We start from the raw sequence: 21,694 nt of genomic DNA, 5'->3' as shown, positions 1-21,694 counted from the left end.
CTGAGATCATAACCTGAGCTGAAGGCAGACGCTCAACTGACTGAGCCACCCCAGGCGCCCCAAAGAAATTTTACTATAGAAACTTGTGAAGAAAATGCCAGTTAAATTAGAAACATTAAAAAAAGAAAGTATGTTAAATTAACCTGAATCTATAAAGGAAGGGAAACTGACATTCTATCACAAAACAAATGTATAAATAAATTAGAGGAAAGTTTTCAGTTATTAGGGATGTATTAGGTCAACAATAAATAGCTTCTGAATATTAATAAATAGGTCTATGAAGAATACTGGATTGCCACCTACCATTTTTTTAAAAATATATAATCAGATTCATTTAGAAGGAATACAGGATTGACAAAAGTAATGATCAGCATGAACAATGAGAGCAGTTTTAGAACATGATTGTACTTAATGTAAAGCTTATTAGGACACTGACACACTAGCATCAGAGCAACGATGGAAGAGATTTTACTCAATTTTAGTTGCCTAACATATCAAAAACAAAGTATACAAAGAATTGGAAAACAAATAGTAAACCTGACAAACCTAAAGTGTGAGATAAGAGCTAGGAAATATTTTTCTAAATGAGTAGAGATTCTTCTAACTTGAAATTTTAGTATAATCCTATTTCTCCTTTTTGGAACCTCAAGACAAAAAATAGTTTTTGCTTACTAAAGCAAACAGGGCAGTGATTTGCCCTAAGAGAAAATTTTGTTTAGTAAGAAAAAATTCTTTTAAAGATTTTATTTATTTATTTGAGAGAAAGAGAGCGAGCGAGCATGAACATGCATGAACGGTGGGGAGGGACAGAGAGAGAGAGGGAGGAGCAGGATCCCTGCTGAGCAGGGAGCCCAATGCAGGGCTCGATGGCAGGACCCTGAGATCATGATCTGAGCCAAAGGAAGATGCTTAATAGACTGAGCCACCCAGGTACTTTGTTTAGTAAGAAAAACATTAACTGCTGGTATGTGCTTCCTAAAATAAGTAACTCTGGAAGTCTATGAAAGCTACCTCAATTCACATTTTGTAACTAGTTGAGAAGTTCTTATTTCTTTAGATATTGGAACTTCATACAGCGACTCACAGACTTTTTCATTTATTTGACAAATCTGAGGGCTTTGCATAAGGTAAATCTTGTATTTGGTACTTTATGATGTTTTAAAATACTATTTATTGTCAAAATCAACATACTAACCAAACTTCCAGAGGTTAAAGAGAGAAAAAAAATGATCTGACACTATGCTAGTACAGCTTTCAAAATTAAAGAGAGTGGAAAATGGTACACATACTATTGTGTCTGGCAATATGCTGAGATTTAATCTCCATGAATTGAAGAACAACAATACAGACAATCTATTAAGGCTACATGACTTAAAATATCTTACACACAGGGATATTCTGTGAATATTCATATTCTGAGGTAGTCTTTGAAACTAGTGTAGAAATGTTTAAAGGAATATTGTGCTACTTTCACAGAATTAGAACTTCTCTTACAAGGTATGTGTTACTGTAGGAGTAGATTTTAAAATTGTACGACGACTCAAATCTACTTTGGAAGAAGAGTGCAGTAAGTAAGATTTGTTATACTTTGAATTCAAAGGGCAAAAGAAACCTTAGGTAGTAATAGGGAAAAACTCAGGAAAAAAGGTTTTCCTCTTTCATTCTTACAGTCTAATTTCTATTTACTTATTTAAAAGTAATCTCTACATCCAATGTGGGGCTTGAACTCATGATCCTTAGATGAAGAGTCACATGCTCTACTGACTGAATCAGCTGGTACCTGTCACATTCGAATTTCTAAAAATGCTTTATCAGGAACCCATACTTTTTCACCTAACTGGTGGGAGTGCCTCTTACTTAAAAATGCTTGGTATACCTTAATATAATATCCTGTATTATTTCCTTAAAATAAGGTAGAGTGTAGTAGTCTGTTATACTGGTGAACCCCAATGAACCATACCTCCTAGTTCACACTCTTGTTTAGTTCCCATCTCTTGAATTTGGGCTGGGCCTGTAATTTGCTATAACCAAGAGAAGACAAGAGATGTGCTAATTTCAGGCCTAAGCCCTAGCTGAGCAGATACTGCTTTCTTGCACTCTTAGGAGCCCTGAGCCACCATGTATTAAGTCTGGCTCTGCTGCTCCAGGGGTCCTGTGGAGAGAGAGAAGCCCGAAGACTACATGGAGATGGAAGCTCAGTCACCCTAGCTGACCTCCCTTCCAACCAAAAAGTTGAATGCAACAACATGAATGACCACCAGCAAGGCCACAAAAGAGAGGCTAAGCTGAGCAAAGCCCATTAGCAAATAAAAGGGTTATAATAAGCCATTATGTTTTTGGGTAATTTATTATGCAATAACAATTAAGAAAAATAAAGTATTATTAAAAGGAACTTTGCTAAAGATGATAAGAGTATAGTATTCTACAATGTTTTGTAATTTGCTCCACCAAATACATATGTTTTGTTTGTTGTTTACTTACGGAAAATTAGTCCTGAAACAAAATGAAACTTTACTAAGTAAGTGTAATCTAACACTTCTAACAAAATATCAATAAGGACACCATCTATAAATGTATTTATTCAATGCAGTTTTACTCGGAGACTTAAATATATTCTCCACTATAAATTACTTATTGAATAAGACAAATACATAAATTTTATTTTCCTTTATGGGTAACATTTTCACTTGTACACAAATTAAAAAGGCATTTAGAATGATATCTAACATTTTACATTTTCTAGTAAAAGGACTTTTCCCCTTACCTGAATATAACACGTAAGGACTCCTGTTGCATAAATGGGGACAGTAGCTTTAGTGAGGACCCCATTTCCTGCTGAAGAATCTAAAATCATTAAAATAATTTTAAGTCTGAGTATATTTTAAACATAAAGCAAAAAGTTACAATGCCAATTATATTTAAAATTCCAACAGTTACAAGGTTTACACATAAATATCATCATTACTCTGGAAAATAATTTTGATTAAAATATGTATCCAATGGTTTTTGTAAAACTACAACTTAATATTTTTATAAAGCTGTTAGCATAAACATTTTTGATAGATGGGAAAGAACTTTAATAATCAAAATGAGATGCTATACTTCCATTTCCATACTTAGAAATCAGAGCTTTCTTAAAGTCTCCCAAGTGCCTGTCTGTGTAAGCGGGTCTCCTTAAATTTTTATACTTTCAATTTATAGTATTCAGTAAAACGTAAAGATACTCAGATAAAAGGAGACACCTAGATATATTATTTAATCCACTTCTAGATATGTGATACTACCTAATTTCTAGTAGTATTCTGGTTCTAGAGACCCTCCTGCATTCATAGGGATTTTCAGCCAAATAACTTCAATTATTTCCAATGGGAAAATTCAGGTTAAAGCAGCAGAAGAGGGGAAAGCATTTAATCACAGGAGAGTATCCTGTGGCTACTGCAAAATAGGAGATAAATTCACCTGTAGATGATTTCAAAAAAGCAATTCTAGAGATGACATGACATTATAGCACCAACAACTGGTCTAGCTTATTGTTCTGTAGGCACTAAGTGCTTTATATTTACTTTTATGTACCCCCCCAATTTTTTATTCCTTTTTTCTCTTTTTTTCCAATGGTTTCAAATTCTTTTCAGAAAGTAGTAATATAAAGAAATTTAACTAACTGCCCTGAAGGAATTATAGCAAAAAACAAAGTTCCATTTTCACATTAATTAGTCTCTGAGATTTGTTTATTCTCTTAATAAGATTTTTTTTTTTTTGGGGGGGGATGATGATATTGGCTGAGTGTGGCTATTGGTATTTGAGAGTTAAATCTCAGGTTAGGAAATAAGCTTAAATTGGATTCATAGATACAAACTATATATACAGAGATTAATAATCTCTTCCTACATGAACAGCTAAACATTCACAGCTAATTGAATAATTCTAACAGCTGTCAGTTTCTAAAATATGTAAGTATTTTTCACTAATTTATCATCAGAATTAATAACCAAATAGATAATACCAACTATTAGGCATTCTAAACATTAACTCTTTAAAATAAAAATTTTAGAAAGCATTTGTCAAAAAAAATCTCCTCATGTTTCAAATTTTAGAAGATTTATGTATTCCTTTCTCTATCTCTGAGGATAGCCCAAGATGGAGTTTTCAAGATCACTCAAATCAAATCACTGAGATAGGACTGGACTCAAATAAGAATTATCTATCTATCCCAAATTAACCAAGTTAAAAACAAACAAACAAACGAAAAAAAAAAAAAAAAGAAAGAAAGAAAGAGAAAAAGAGGGAGGTCATACATTTTCCTAACATCCACACAGAAATGAGTTCTTAGGCCAGTGGTGCTATAACCAGACTTTTTTTTTTTTTTTTACATTTTTTAAAATTTAAATTCAATTTGCCAACATACTTCTGAAGACAGATGAATGAAAACTACCAAGAGAGGGGCTGCCCATTCAAGAATGTAGCTTCCATTTTAAAAACATAAATGTATACCTTACATTATCTTCCACTATAGCTTTAATTTCAAAAGTTTTAAATAACTAATTATAAATTAGAGGTCCTTTATTTTACAGTTTTCAGTATCTTGAATATACCACTCAAACCTACCAGGGTACAAATACTCAGTTTGAGAAACTCAGCCTTAGGTCGATTTGATCACAAGAAAAGTAGATATCTACAATCAAATTAACAAAAATTAATCTCACTAAAATCTCAAAAGAGATTAGATGTGACAAAATTATAAAATCAAGAAATAAATTTTCCTTTTTACTTGTACTTCCTAGTCCATTTATGCAATTTGCATATAATGAATATAGTATTTTTCCTGAGTGAAGCGATTCAATTGTTTTTAAAAGTAGTAACAATGAACTTACCAATGTTTTCTTCAGACAGTCTTAAAATCTCCTGAAACTGAGGTTTTACCTAAGCAACCCAAAGGAAAGATCCAAAAAGTTTTAGGTCCAATGGATCAATTGATGATTAAGTAAATAAAATAAACATTTTACTACCACCACCACTACTACTACTACTATTTATTTATTTAGCTTTACTACTACTACTATTACTACTATTTGATTTATTTATTTATTTATTTTGCTTTAAAGACCATTAGGGTGGTTAAAAATATAACAATTCCTAAGAGGCTTAGAATAAAATAAGAGTCAAGTTACTGAAAACACCTTTAGAGAAAAAACACTTTCAAAATCAGTTCAAGTCAGTAAGTATTTTCTCGAGGGCCTTTGGTTTCCTTCACTAAATTAAACTAATTTCCGAGATGATTTTCAGTGTTTGAAATTACTATCTCCTAAAACTAACTTGATGATAGATTATTTAGGTAAATATTATAGGATTAGAAACACTTCTAAAAATTTGCTTAAAGGGAATAAAAAGGAAATTCCATTCATTTAAGGTATTCAAGAAGTAACATGTTCATCATGTAATATCCATCTGCTTAGATTTTTAACTTCCTTAAAATTTAAATTCAAACATCAAATGCAGAATTTAATTATAATTTAAGTTAGAGTAAATGCTTATTTCCATTTTTTATTATTAATATTACCATAGATTTCAGGCCACTGAAGCCAACCACTTACTGCTAAGTGCTAAAGCAGACTCTTATTACGACTATTCCTACTATTTTTTTTCTAAGATAATAGCTATTTCTTTCGGAGATGTCAAACAATTTGCTTGCCAATGTTGATACTAATAAAATCAAAGTATATTTAATAATTAGAGGCTAGTGAAAAACATAAAATGATCCTGTTTCTTCTACAGTGGCATCAAGGCCTAGCAACTTACATATTCAACTTAAACTGCGGTGAAGCCCCTTGTTAAAAGATTAATCTACAGAATTATATTTATAGAACAAATTCTCTATTTACAGAACTTCATTTTACACATACTGAGAATAAGCCCAGACAACTTAATTACTATAAATTACAAATATAACATTTAATATAATATCCATTTTCTGAATTTTATCCAGTCTGCAATACCAAACTATTTTGCTTTAAATGTTTCAATAACTACAAAGTAACAGTTAATAGTAAAGAGCTGAACAAAATTCTTACCTTTTAAACACCTTGATTAGCATCTGATTATATCAACTATATCTATGTTTTTTTACTAATTAGGTCTCTAAAGAACCGTCTTAATAACATGCTAGCAAGACAAATGGATTAAATAGGAAATTGGGATCTAAGGACATTCTAGTTTTAATATCTAAAACTATTAAATAACCTGGATGTGTGAATGTGACAAACCATAGGGTTGCTAGCAACTGAAATACGCAGCATTAATCTCAAGTGTCCACGCTAGCCAAAGAGCTGGTATCTTCACAACAAGTCTTCTGGATAAACTACTTTGGTTCCACAATTGCCTGAAGTTTTGACCAAAGTGTGCTGAAAAAACACCCGCCCCCAGAATCTGGGACAGCTGGTAAAGCAGGAGAAGCATATCAGAGAACTGCAGCTGAGTTCCCTAACACTGACTATGCTAGAAATATTCAAGACATCCACAGTGAGTAGATCTCATATCCAACTCTGGATATAAATTAAGTTTAGGCTAAATCATCTGAAAACCAATAAAGATAAGAATATTAGTGACTAGAATTTTCTTTTACTATCATAATTTTCTAAGATATTAAAAGATAATTAAAGGAAGGGCTCATGCTTTTATTTACTCTGTTACAGCATTAATTAACATATTACATTTCTATATCTCTTGCACATAAGAAAACATGGAATACAAATTTTTACCTTAGTGTTTGTAAAAATTTTGCCAAATGTCCGGCAAAGGCGCCAGAAAAATCTGGAGAATTCATGGACACAGGCAGTTGAAGTAACATTAATTTTGCCAACTATTTCTATAAGTTGTGGCAACCTAAATGTGAAAGGAAAGAAAAATAGGCAGGGGATACACATAAATTACTGTTTCCTTGCCAATTTCTGAAACAATGCAAATCTAACAACTTCTTGTTTTTCTTTTCTTTTCTTTTCTTTTTTCTGTAAAGAAGGCTCCATGCCCAATGTGGAGCCCAACATGGGGCTTGAACTCATGACCCTGAAATTAAGACCTGAGCTGAAATCAAGAGTCAGATGTTTAACTGACTGAGCCACCCAGGCACCCATTGTTTTTTCATAGCTGGCAAAACTGCAAACCACAGGAGTGGTTTGAAAAGGTTTTAAGTTTATATTCTACAAACCTCTTCTCTATTTATTGCTTGACATAAAATATAATGGAACCTTAATGGTAGCATTCTAACTATGGAGTTAATGAGACACAAATCACTGGATTTGATGCTTCACATAGGAGCTTGCCTAACATGGCAACTGTTTTAGCTTCAAAATGAAAATCTGGATGTAGTTTAAAATCCATCACCACTATTAGACAACAACAAAGCAGCAGACAGGTCCTTCTGACATAATAGAGCAGCACCATCCTCACAGATAAATAGCTACCTATCTAGTGTATAAATCTCCTCTCCTATAGAATTTTACCACAGATAATGCCAACTTATGTTTTGTTATATTTTTTATATTTTGTCCCTCAGTGCCAAGGTTAAACATAGTGAGCTATGTTCCATTTAACTTCTAGATGTGTACCAAATGAAGATGGAGGCAGTAACTTACAATTGATTGACAACCCATAGTAAAGTCTCCCAGCCTGTTGTACCCTCGTGTTCCAGCTGGTAATCATAAAGTTGTAGTAGCACTGCCAATTGCTCACGACTTCCAATTATAGTAGATACATCTTGAAGAGGCGACATAGGCCGAGGGAACCTAGTCACTATAAATAAAAGAAGCAAAACAAATCATGTAAAAAATGGCAATTTGTGAAATTAGCTATTCTGTCAAAAGGAAACTGAGATTCTGCCTCCTGATATTTAATTAACTTATTATTATAAACTTCATCATTTTTATTTTTAAGTAGGCTCCATACTCAGTGTGAGAGCCCAATGTGGGGCTTGAACTCACTTGGGACTCTCAGATCAAGGTCTGAGCTGATTTTAAGTGTCAGATGCTCACTCAACTGAGCCACCCAGGTGCCTCCAGCTTATTATAAACTTTAAATATAAAACTGAAATATATTACTCAAATAATTTTAAGAAAAAAATGAAAAATTCTTGTCACATCTGAATGAATTTAACAAATCTCAAAAATTAAGGTTTTATGAGACTAAATAGTTAAACAAATACTGTAATGAAGTAGTTTGCTAATGAAGAGTAAAATTTCATTTAGGTTAAATTAAAATTGGCCCAAAGATGTTAGTTAAAATATGGATTTGAATTTGATTAAAAAAAAATAGAAATGACTGTAATTCCATCAGACTGTTTATAATAACAAAATAGTAAATATGATAAAATGTTTCCTTTAGGGAGTAAGAAGCGAAGATTAATAGTGGAGAAAAAAATGAATCCCAGAGAAGAATGAAATAAAATACATTAAAGTTTGAGCCAAACAGATTTCTTAAGTATTTACTCTCCAATATTAAATGCTTAAATAAAAAAATTCCCGAAGTTTGATAAACATTAACTTAATATAAAGTGTTAAAACTAGTGACCAGAAAGATAATGCAGAATGTACTGTATAACCAGGTTCCCATGTATATACTTAAAAAATCTGGGGGAAAACTAATGAACTTTTAAAATTATGTAAATAAAACATGAAGATATAACCAGCATATTTCAAATTTGTAAATATCAATAAAACTTATGATCCTACAGATCATAATTAGATCCCAGGTTATTAAGAGAACAATTCTTGATGGCTATTAAATAATAATACATGCCAACAGCTCATTAACTGTTAGTCAGCTCCTAATTGCCTAACATCTACTATATAGAGGCTAATATCCTAAAACGACACAAATAAATATGCAGAATTATCTCAAAATATTTTAATGGCCTAATGATTTATTATTAAGCTTTAAGAAAACATGAAATACACATAATTTTAAAAATGCTCAATGACAAAATTAAGATGTTACTGTCTTTCTATGCTGCCCAAGACTTTACAAAATTTATTAAGGACAGATAAGGTCATCCCTTGCTAGCCAAACTCTCCTATTTGTTATCATAATATACCAACCAACAAATAAATGAGTTTGGGTAACATGGTATTTCTCACTATCTGGGGTTTCTGCTTGAATTTTCACATATCTCAACCCATGAATCAAACAGATTTGGACTGTGAGGGATATTTGTACTTCATAAATAAATGTATCATGTCAAAGCATACCTCATATAATTTCAAACAGGGTTATATCATACTTGTCACAATCTGCTATACTAGGATAGAATGGATGTTATTCCTTCAAAAATACTAACAAATTACTGAAAAATAATGGAATAGTTTAAAGTAAAATAGGTATGTCAAAATTAACTACAGGGAAAGTGAGTTCTAAAAAGATTTAAAGGTAGGTCCAACAGAAGCAAAATAATGTCAAGAATAACTCAATTAATACAGGTAAGTAATTAGAATGGTTCAAGAGTTTTAAAATATTATTCTGTTTAACAGAATTTTTAAAAACGATTTTATTTACTTTGATAGAGAGAGAGTGCAAGCACGAGTGGGGGGCAGAGGGAGAAGCAGACTCCCCACCAAGCAGGGAGCCTGGCACAGGGCTTGATCCTAGGACCCAAAACCCATGGCAGAGGCTTAATCTACTGAGGCAACTAGGTGCCCCTATTTAACAGGATTTTTAAAAAATGTGAGCACCTAATTTATAACAATATAGAAAGGTCCCCAGAATGCCATTTTAACAGGCTGGCAAAATACCAGCATTTAATGTCAACAAAATAACCGCAATTATCCAGCAAAATAACAGCTTTTATGACTCTGTAGTGTTTCCCTTTCACTAGAATGTAAGCTCTATGAAGGCAGAAAGTTGTCTATTTTATTCATGAATGATCCCATGTTTATTTTATTTACTTTTTTAAAAGATTTTATTTATTTATTCATGAGAGACACAGAGAGAGGCAGAGACACAGGCAGAAGGAGAAGCAGGCTCCCTGTGGGGAGCCTGATGTGGGATTCAATCCCAGTAGCCTGGGATCATGACCTAAGCCAAAGGCAAATGCTCAACCACTGAGCCACCCAGGTGCCCCGATCCCAAGTGTTTAAAATAGTGCCTGCATAAATATTAGCTAATGCTGTAGAATAAATGGATAATAAAAATATTTGTGTGGGTTAAAAAGATTATTTTCAGCATGATGGCAGACATAATTACAAGAAAAGGTCACATAAACACTAGAACAAATATATTCAGGATGCTAAACCAGTTGTTTTGACAATTTTCACCTACTCTCTAGCACATGCCTAGCAATAGGTACCATTTAAGAGTTATTTATTAAATACATGAGTGAATGAACAATAATAAGTGTTATAGGTTGAACTATGTATCCTCTGCATATTGAAGTCCTAATTCCTAGAACCTCAGAATGTGACCTTATTTGGAAATAGTGTTGTTGCAGATTGAATTAGATAAGATGAAGTCATAGTGGAGTCCAGTGGGCCTCTGGTCCAATATGACTGATTTCATAAAAGGGGGAAATTTGGGGGCAGCCTGGGTGGCTCAGCTGTTTAGTGCCGCCTTCAGCCCAGGGCCTGATCTTGGAGACCCAGGATTGAGTCCCATGTCCGGCTCCCTGGATGCGGCCTGCTTCTCCCTCTGTGTCTCTGCCTCTCTGTGCGTGTGTGTGTGTGTGTGTGTGTGTGTTTGTGTGTGTTTCATAAATAAATAAATCTTGTAAAAAGGGGGGGGGATTTGGATACAGATATAGACACAGAGGGAGAATGGAATTGAAAATGAAGGCAGAGATCAGGGTGATGCATCCATAAGCCAAGGAATAACAAAGATTGCCAGCAAAGCACCAGAAGCAAGGAGGGAGGCATGGAGCAGCTTTTTCCTCAGAGCCATCAGAAGGAACCAACCCTGCTGACACCCTGATCTGAAACCCCTAGCTTTTAGAACTGTAAGACAATAAATTTCAGTTTGTGGTATTCTGTTATGGCAGCCCTCACAAACCAGTATGGCAAGACAGAAAGAGAAAGAGAGGGAATTAGAAAGATAGGAAAGCCCCTAGGCAGACGAGGAACCTTAATACATGAGGGAGTAGAACCTGAAGCAGACAGCTGTGAGTGCTTTAGGAAGATTTTTCTTAAAAGTCTGAATTTTCCTTCTCCTCAATAATATTTTAAAGTGTTAAATTAACTCAACTCCATCCATTCTCAATTTTTCCAGTACAACAGACATTCAAAAGTGTACACCATTTTTATGCTGTGCTTCATGTATTCTTGGACACTGCTTCATATCCCGAAGATTAAAGGTAGCCCAAAGTTTACTTTACATGAAAACTTTTGAATTCTAAAAACATGAAGTGACTGATTTTCTCAATGTCGTAATCCTTTTGTCTATCAAAAGCCACTGAGAAGCATGGACAATTTCATAAATCTGACGAAATTGCAAAGAGACCTCATACAGAGTAATAGCTGGTCTACAGTCATTTATCCTGGGGGTTGGGTGCAGTGGGTTACTAAGTGCCATGGATTAAAGGTCACTTACTAGTTAGGTGGACACTGAGATAAGAGAATACTGGCTTTTGCTATTAATGTCACCAATTTCTGAAACTAAGACATATTCCTTCTTTGGAAGAAAAAAAAATCTGCTGCAAATGCTTAGATTCCTGTCAAGGACATAATGGAAAAGAGTACATTTACCTTACCCTACTGAAAATAAGATGAAACAGGTGGGGGAGAAAAAAATATAAAGAAAGTGGAAATGACAAGCTTCATAAACTGGCACTACTAACTATGCAGTGATCTTTTCATTGATTCAGCTCTATTAATGAAAGAAAACTTATTTCAGCTGCTGGAAATAAGGGTTATAAGAAGGACTATAGATTAAGAATGGAAAGTACAAATATTATAAAATAATACCATGAGGCCTATTCATAAAAGATGAAGCCAGTTTACCTTAGCTGTCACACAATCTAAGACTATGAGATTCCACATGTGTTATCTTAGTAATTATGCTGTCATATAAAGTAATTTTTAGAATTTTCAGTGAAAACCAATCTTTGGGAAGCTAAGCTACTAATATTCTACATCTTCCTTCCACCATATAAGTTCAGTACCTTCTATCTGTGGCACTTCACCATGAAGCTTGGCTTTGCTGGAGAAAGGTGCATTCCGCAGAACTAATGCAAATAGAGATGGGATCAAGGACTGCAAAGCAGAGAGATACATGTGGAGCTTGTGTTCATCCAGCCCGTGCTCTCCTTCCTGAAACATAAGGAGGTGTAAGCTAGCTTTAGTTTCCTGAAATTAGGTATTTATCATGCTCTTCCTTTCTGTGGCAATGAATAAAACATTTAAGGATCTGTATGGTAGACTCATGGCACAACAGCTAATGGAGATGTCTATCAAGCTTTTCTTAATTTCTCTAAGTACACGAAATGTGGCACTATGTAATACGGAAAACTTTATATGGGAACTTTATATGGAAAACTTTAGAGTGAGTATCAGTCCTTTAATTTGTGTGAAACTTCTTTTATAGGACTTTTCTAAGAGGATCTCATCCTTTCTTTTATAAGTTAGGATAAAGAAATTAAAGTGAGCCACAGGAATCATTTTAAATGTTCAACTGTTAAACCAGGAGCAGCACTTACTACTTTCCTTCTCCTACTCCTGATCTCCTTTTACAGATTTGGTGGCATCTGTATTTGCCAGCACTGCAAGCACTTTAAAATAATTCAATGCACAGATGAAATGTAGGAGAAAAAACTTGAAAAGGAAACAAAAGACAGAAATAACAGAAAGAAAAAAAAGAGTAAAAGGATAAGTATGGTACACAGAAACCAAATGTTAAAGTAGAAAATAGAATTATTAGAGACAAAAGTGTTCACTGCTATTCAAATCCACCTAAGATACTACTACTATGTTATAAAATAACAGCTGAGTCAGAGATACCAGATAATGAGTTACATACTATCAAGTTCTAAATTAGTTCATCTATCAAGTTCTAAATTAGTTCATCTCTTCATGGAAGAATTACTAGCTATGCTGGATGCTGCAGATATGTTTAATAGCAAAACAGAATTAACCATGTTATGAAATGGAATAAGAAAAACAAAGGTATGGATAATTCTCAGGTAGAAGGACTGCAAACCTTTAAAAAAATACTTTATAAAAAATTTCCTAGGTTTTATAAAAAGGTAGCTACCATAATGCACATAATAGACATTAAAGAAATGTTAATTTTTCTCCTAAACTTTGAAAGGGACTTTAGTATTAAAATTAGATCAAGAAGTTACTTTTTTTTTCCCTAACTTTTCTTTATTTCTTTTACTTGGGAAAAAAAAAGTTCATTTCAAGAAGTGAGGAAATGAATGAGTACAATGAAAAAAAAAACACACAGTTAAAGCATTTTGACATTGGATAAGTAAGAAAGCTTTAAGTGACTAATATTTTAGTTATCTCTGTATTCCGGGAACTTAGATATGTTACCTAAAATCTTTAAATCTTCAGAAGAGACAGGAGGAGCTAGCTTTCTGAAAAATGCACAAGTGAGTTCCACAAAGGTGCTACTTCATGCCCTTTCTTGTTTGGTTTTCGCAAAACAGAACTTCCTCAAATCTCTCTTGGTTCCAGTCCAGTAAAATCTTTAACTGGTAAATGATTAGAATGTTCAGCTAAGTGGTACTTTCTATCTTCACTCCCCAACATTCTTTCAAGATGACTTAGTATACACTCTTTACATTTCTATAAACTGCGTACATAAAGAAAGCATTTACCCTGAGAAGTTTTTCTATTTTGTTCAGTAATGTAGGTATAAGATGAGACTGTAAATTTCCAAGTTCTGTAGTCCAGGCAGCATAGGCTGGTAAAAATACTTGATGAGTTGCACTAACTACTCTTTCTGAGGGATCACCCAAGGCTGACAGCAACAATTCAAAACCCTGCCAAAAAGAAACAGGTAAAAATTTTAAAATAATAAACTCAAACAAAAAAAACTCAATAAAAAGCAGTAAGTATATACTGCAGTACATTTAGAAAACATTTTAAGCAAGAAAGCAAGCCATCCATAATCTTATCCTTCCCATTTCCTTTAAAGAAAATGTCATGTATCCATTGATACAGAAAAAAAAAGATGGTAAACATGGCATGCTTGTAAACATGGCATGCCACAAAACTATGGCAGAGATTGTAGATGAATCCTAGTACTTTCTTCTGAGCTGAAGAAGTAAAACGAGGCAGACACTGCAACTGGTTAAAACTGACAACTGGTTATAACTGCCATCTCTACTACAGATTATTGGGTAGTGAAATCACAGGTTTGGAATATCAACTTATTTGGAATTTTATAATGGAGCAAATGGGGTTCACTCTGAAAAACATACCTGTTGATATTTGTCTGGATCATCAATGTATCCCATAATGATACCAAGGCTTTTGATCACAGCTTCTCTTACTAAATCTGCCTTATCTTCCATTAACATTTGTTGCAACATTGAGAGAACTAAGGAGCTACGGATTTCTTTCTGAAAATAAACAAAAGCAGTTTTTACTATTTATTTTACACTAATAGCAGAAAAGCATAGAAAATATTAAGACAGACATCCACATATTCAAAATCCAGAATACATATATTTGCATTTTGCTATGTTTTTTTAAGTCTTCATTTTTCAAAGGCATAAAGCATTAGATACAACTTGTTGGACTCTCCTCCACCCTCTTCCCCTGCCTCCACCCTCCTTCTCTAAAGGTAACATCTACCTTGAATTTAGTACTAATCATCTCCCAGGATGCTTTTCTATCTACTAAATATGTGCAAATCCTTCAAATCCTATAGCACATAGTAGCAAACATTTTTGGCAAATCAACAAAGTCAACACGCTGCTAGAAATGGACAATGACTCTTATTTTTAAAATTTTTTTAAAAAGATTTTATTTATTTGACAGAGAGAGGAGCATAAGCAGAGGGAGTGGCAGACACAAGGAGAGGGAAAAGCAGGCTTCCTGCTGAGTGGGGAGCCCAACGCAATGTGGGACTCCATCCTAGAACCCTGGGATCATGACCTAAGATGTAGGCAGACACTTAACTGACTAAGCCATCCAGGTGCCCAGATGACTCTTCTACCAATACTCATTTAACTCAGAGAAGAATTTTCAGAGTTTTAATAACAGGAGGGATTACAAACATCACTCCAGTAATCAAAAAGATTTGTCTGGGGTAGGAATGTGGTGGAAATATTCTAAAATCCTGGTGTTCTAATTTTTTAAAGAACAGAGAAAAAAAGTTTCAAACAGGATGATAAAATATGAGAGCAAACTTTAAAAATACTTCAAAGGGAACTGCATTGCTATTCTTAGATGCTACTCTTTAAAATAATATCAACCACTGCTGATTTCACATAATTTTTTTTGCTTTTTTTTTTTTTGGTTAAAGAATGTTTTGGCCTAATTAATGGCTGAAAGTAAAATAAAGAGCTACCATTATACAAATTCTTGCCCTTCCTTCCCTTCTCTGGACCATTTTTATAATTTGATCAATTTATAAAATTCTTCAATTCTAAACTTGTTTAGAATCTTTTCACATCTAATGGGTAGAATACTAAAGAGATGATGTGATCATTTTCATAAATTTACAGTGTGACTTTAGTATGCAGAGCAAGGTCTAACAGTCATCTTTAAAAGACCTAGTTTTTGCTTTGATTTCTTAGAAACAAAAATATATATAATTTTAGCAAATTTTGGTCACATTTAGGTTGGTGAATGTGTATTTTAGTACAGCTTCACTTACTTATCCTTTAGGATAAAAACTTCCCAAAAAACTGCCTTGAAGATCTTTTTTTTTTTTTTTTAAGATTTTATTTATTTATTCATAGACACGGAGAGAGAGGCAGAGACACAGGCAGAGGGAGAAGCAGGCTCCATGTTGGGAGCCCGACGCGGGACTCGATCCCGGGTCTCCAGGATCACACCCCAGGATGCAGGCAGCGCCAAACCGCTGTGCCACCAGGGCTGCCCCACTGCCTTGAAGATCTTAAAAAGGCTTCTGGATTGGTATCAGCCTCAGCAATAAGATGGAGGCAAGTAAACTTCAGCTGGGTATTTGTTTCACATTGATCTGAGCTGAGGTCAACTGTGGCAGTTAGCTTGAGTATGCTACAGGGAACCCACAGGACAAATCAGAAGGCATTACTCCGTTTAAGCCATGACCACACAGTGATTTTACTGTTATTAATGGCGGTGGGATATAAGGCAAGTGAAGTGAAGATCAATGGAGGAAACATTAAGTCTATTACTAATACTGCTTAACATTCTAGTATCAGGGCCAGTGTAGAACAACTCATTTATCCTCTTTGTGCATGTGATGTTCACCTGTGTCTTGGAACAGTAAACAAAAGGATGCTCAAAACATACTCGTGTGTATCTATCTATATGACTTATCACAACAATAAGATATCAGTTTTCTCTTATAAGATAGGAAAATATTAAAAAAGATTTTATCATGTCCAGTTACTGACAAAGGTATGGGAAAACAGGAACTCCAATGTACTGATGACAGGAGCATAAATCTGTGTTACCTTGGTTGGGGCCAATTTAACACTGTCAAAAAAATGCAAATGCTTGAAAAAACACAGAATGTGGAGTTATTAACAGTATAAGAAATTTAAAAATACACAGATACTCACATAAGAACCTGTTAATAGTGTTTGCTGTCAGGAATACAGAATATTATACATAAGTATGATTAATTTTGGGTAAGAAAAATTCAAATATAAAAACGCAAACTGGGGGGATCCCTGGGTGGCGCAGCGGTTTGGCGCCTGCCTTTGGCCCGGGGCGCGATCCTGGAGACCCGGGATCGAATCCCATATCGGGCTCCCGGTGCATGGAGCCTGCTTCTCCCTCTGCCTATGTCTCTTCCTCTCTCTCTCTGTGACTATCATAAATAAATAAATTAAAAAAAAAAAAAACGCAAACTGGTATATGCATAAATTTTTATCTTCTCTAAGAATTAATTAAAAACTATTAACAGTAGATAGCTATCTTTGGAGAGAATGAGTAGGTAGGTGCCAGAGAAGCAAAGTCTTTGCTTTTCATTTTATTCTTTTCTATAATGTAGGAAAATTTATTTTTAACAAAGTAAAAAAATATTACTGGGAGTGAAACTATGGACTAATCTTTTTCTAAATTAAAAAATACAAACTTTACATTTAAAAAAGACAACTGTTTAAGAGTCATGGTTTCTCACTCTTCACCAAATATGAGGTTAATAGTAAATGTAACATAAACAGCGTATGCATTATCATACAATTTCATTTTTTATATTGTTTTTAAGAATAATCTTACAAAAATGATCATTTAAGGCAGTGGCCAGCAAACTTTCTGTGAAAGGCCGGATGGTATATACTTTTGGCTTTGGGGGCTATGAGGTCTCTGTTGCAACTATTCAATTCTATTGCTATAGTGTGAAAGCAGACATGGACAATACACAAACAAATGGGTATGGTTGTGTTCCAATAAAACTTTAATTTTAAAAACAGGCTGTGGACTAGATTTGGTCTCCAGGCTATAGTTTGTCAAATAATCCTTTAAACTATGGTTGTTTAAATTAAAGTAACTATGATATCATCTCATTTCCCTACCCCCTCTAAGCCCAGGACCTATAGGAAGATATTTAAAAGAGCATAACACGACACAACTGACAATATTAGGAAATCCATTTTTTTTTCCTTAGGAGCAGGAAGAAAATATTACCCTAAAGCGTTAGCAAGGGGAAGGTGGGGAGAACTTTGACTTGGATCTTCTTTTAAATTGAAATGTGTACTTCAAGGAACTTTTGACAACTACAGGAGATAATTTTTTTTTTTAATATTTTATTCATCCATTCATGAAAGACAGAGAGAGAGAGGCAGAGACACAGGCAGAAGGAGAAACAGGCTCCATGCAGGGAGCCTGATGCGGGACTTGATCCCGGGTCTCCAGGATCACGCCACGGGCCAAAGGCCGCACTAAACCGCTGAGCCACCTGGCTGCCCGTACAGGAGATAATTTTATCTTAAATTGCTTTACTGTCTGTTAGCTGTTTTCCAAAGGGAAAAAAAAAAAAAACCATCCCTGTATAACTTCTTGGAATTATCTTGATTTTTCAGCAATTTAAGCTCTAATTTAGTCCTGTGTAGAGAATGTTACTATAGTTTTGAGTATATATGTATGTGGGTACAGATAATTTTGTATTTTCTTTGGAGGTGGAAAAGGAAAACAATTTAAGCTGTGAAAATTCTTAAATATTCATTTTTGTAAGTTGTATAAAAGAATTTTGTTAAACCATTGTCAAAAAAATGGGGTCCTCAATCTTTTCAGTGGAAGGAATTAATGAGCACTGCAAACAGCTTTTATTTGGGTGGGTAGTACCTACTGACATTTATCATATGAGAAATTTAAAAATAACAAACTCATTTTACATTAACATATGACGTTTTAATGAAAATAACTTTTTAGAGCAAAAAAATTAGTGAGGAGAATGGTGCTTTACATTTTGGTGCAAATCACTTTAATGTCTAACTTAAAAGCAAACAGATTCTTTCATCTGCTCTGCATTCAATTGTTATATATTGTTTCAGTTGAAGTTTTTAAGTCTGGCTCCACAGAGACATGTAATTGAAAAGGAAATATTTTAATAGCCTTTTCTGATAAGAATAGATATTTAAATTCTACACTAAAACTGGACAAGTAGTGGTTTCTTAAAGGTTAGATACAATGTAGAATCTAAAATCATGATATGGTTCTTTGCTAATAAACTCTAAACTCTGCATATTAAATTCCACTGGTCTACCTTGGACTTTGTCTCTATTTTTACCCATGTGTGATTTTGAGTAGTATGTGTTGGCCATTTGGGAAACATTATACCACAGACTTATTCAGAGGCTCTTCAATATTGACACATTTTATTATAATCTCAAAAAACCACTGTTGTTAATATCACCACTGATCTCAGAAATGTGTTTGCATACTTAGAAGATGCCAAGCCCATGGTGGGAGATAAAATTTTCTCTAATTCTTGTTCTTATTCAAAAGTTCCAATTTTATCATTGACAATAAACGTCATCTACTTGTTTTTCCTTAAAGTAACAGGCTCATTTCACTCATTTTCATAAAAATGTCTGCTAAATATCCAAGTCTGAATAATCAGAGCTTGTGTGTGTTTGGTCAAGTAAAATCAGTATCTCAAGAAAAAAGGTAGCTAGTTTAGTTGACAACTCAAGCAATTTGAAATGCTTTTTCTGAAATAGCCATTATACCTCAAGATACAGCAAAAGGGCTTGATAGAAGTATTTTCTATTTTGCCACACAAAATATTAAAAAGGGTCAAAATTTAGTAGAATTAATAATTTTATTGATTCATCAAGCTTATTTTTAAGTGAAACTGGCTTCTGAGTGCATGGGAGTGCACAATCATTATCAGTATATTTTGAGGTCATGGCCTTGATCAGTGCTAATGCACTGGCATTACTGCCCATTTTAGCTTTTGCACCAATAATGTAAATGTTAACTCAGTAAAAAATGAAAAATATTTTAATATTACGGAAATAGTTTTTACCTGTTGGATCTCTTTGAAAGGATCTCAAGCAATCTCCCAGAGTCCTTGAACCACAAAGTTTGAGAACTGCTGGTAATTTAATATATTTATGCTCATGCAAAATAGTTAAAATACCTATCTGTCTGCAATGGCATATTATATCAATGTGAATCTTTTTTCTTTGGGCTCTTCTTTCTATATTAGGATAGCATGCCCTGAGAGAATCTGAATTAAAATGTATAAGTCACCTGAATAAAAGGTTTCTCTATTATTAAAAAGGAAAAAGATTTTTAAGAAAAAATAACAATTCTTACAGGAAGGTAAGGTGCCAATGCTCCACATGATTCTGCCACAAGTAGTCGTCTTTCCGGGTATTTGTGGTTAATCTAGAGTAAAAAATAAATCAAGCATAAACAATATAACCACCTTTCCTCCAACAGAGAATTACTTCTCATAACAAATCCTGTTAAGAATGCAATAAAGCTTCTTTTCTTTTCCACTTCTGGGAATCCCTGTGTGGCTATAGGTGGATCAGGAATAAGGGAATCAGAGAGCCTAAAAAATGAGGTCACAAGAGTTATCTGTTAAAGCAAAAAGGATAAAGCAAAGATGAAAATATGGCAAAGAGTCTAGAGATGTGGGCTTGCCTATAGCTAGGCTTTCCTTAGGGTGTCAGAAGTACCTTTCTCCAGGCCTATCAACATGAGTCTATTTTTATATTTGAAAAACCCAGCTTCTGGTATTATAGATATGGCTTGTAATATGTGCCAGGAGTGACTCATCAGTTCCCTTTTTTAACTAAGGGATTAAGGAGTAAGTTAATCAATGACAACCAGAGCCCTTAACCAGTGATATGATTTTGTTTTTAAAGTAAGCAAACTTTAATCCATTCCTGTTTGTATATGCAAGATGATGGGGTTTTGCTGTTGTGATGACTACACTGAACCATAACAAAAAATAACAAAAAAATGACACATACTGGGTTTTGTTCCCATATGTCTTCTTCATAGAATATAAATCTTTCCTTGACTGGAAAAGAAGTATATCTGTTCTCATATTCCCATATGAAAAGGTGACATAATTCATTAATGTATTGGATGCCTAAAATTAAGAAAAGAAATTACATAGCAATCCACTGGGCAACAAACTGGAGGTAGCTGGCTAGATAGATCCCTGATATCCATGTTTATTCAGGTTTTGGAAGAGTTAGTAAAGGTGTTTATAACTAAAATCTGTAAACTAAATTTTCCAGAAACAGTAACCTCAAAGCAGAATGGTCCAAATGTCAAAGTATGCGATATAAAAACTTTCATTTTGCTTTTATCTAGTGTAGCTCATGAGTCTGCATACAAAAATCAATTGTATTTCTCTATATGGCAACAAATAAAAAATAAAATTAGGAAAATTCTATTTATAATATTATCAAAAAGAATAAAATATTTAGGAATAAATTAAACAAAAAGGGGGCAAAACTGTATTCTGAAAACAACAAAATATTGCTGAAAGAAAATTTAAAAGAATAGATAGAAAGACATCCTAAATTCATTGATTAGATGGCTCACTATTGTTTAGGATGGCAATATTCTCCACATTGATCTAAAAATACAATGCAATCCTTATGAAAATTCCAGATGGCTTATTTGCAGAAACTGACAAGTTCATCCTAAAATTCACATGGAAATTCAAGGGACCCAGAATAGCCAAAACAAACTTGAAGTAAGAGAACTATGTTCAAAAGGTTAGAGTTTCTTTTTAGGTTGATAAAACTGTTCTAAAATTGATTGTAGTGAGGGCTATATAACTCTGTGGATATGCTAAAAAACACTAAATTGTACACTTTAAATGGATATATGGTGTCTGAATATCTCAATAATGCTTAACAATGATAAAAAGGAAATGGAAAAAACTATTAGAAATAATATGTATCTCTTAGTAACTGTACAGAATTGTAAATTCAAAATGGTATATGCTGTTTCCAAGCAAATCTGACTTGCAGAGATTAGAGACTCACCCTAAATTTAGTATGCACTATAATCTATAGGTGACATAAGGGACTGTCAGAGACAAGAGGACCATATATAATGTTCACTTTAAAATTTAGTGGAGT

The 21,694-nt window shown here is 33.7% G+C and overlaps 1 protein-coding gene across 5 annotated transcripts in view; it reads right to left on the bottom strand.

Annotated features, from left to right (window-relative positions):
- Positions 1 to 21,694, bottom strand: part of LOC129495453 (RAB11-binding protein RELCH) — a 112,565-nt gene that overhangs the window by 34,660 nt on the left and 56,211 nt on the right. For all 5 annotated transcript variants that reach the window (XM_055302988.1, XM_055302986.1, XM_055302987.1 and 2 more), the window contains exons 13-20: positions 19,902 to 19,973; positions 14,399 to 14,539; positions 13,793 to 13,957; positions 12,134 to 12,281; positions 7,629 to 7,785; positions 6,756 to 6,879; positions 4,872 to 4,920; positions 2,765 to 2,844 (exon numbers count right to left, since the gene is read on the bottom strand). In XM_055302988.1, the coding sequence (XP_055158963.1) occupies positions 2,765 to 2,844; positions 4,872 to 4,920; positions 6,756 to 6,879; positions 7,629 to 7,785; positions 12,134 to 12,281; positions 13,793 to 13,957; positions 14,399 to 14,539; positions 19,902 to 19,973 (936 nt within the window). The remainder of the gene's footprint in view (positions 1 to 2,764; positions 2,845 to 4,871; positions 4,921 to 6,755; positions 6,880 to 7,628; positions 7,786 to 12,133; positions 12,282 to 13,792; positions 13,958 to 14,398; positions 14,540 to 19,901; positions 19,974 to 21,694) is intronic.

Source organism: Nyctereutes procyonoides, unplaced genomic scaffold, assembly GCF_905146905.1.
Source record: "Nyctereutes procyonoides isolate TBG_1078 unplaced genomic scaffold, NYPRO_anot_genome, whole genome shotgun sequence".
Taxonomy (NCBI): domain Eukaryota; kingdom Metazoa; phylum Chordata; class Mammalia; order Carnivora; family Canidae; genus Nyctereutes; species Nyctereutes procyonoides.
Note: the sequence above shows the minus strand (reverse complement) of the source record. Positions and strands in the feature narration are given on the sequence as shown.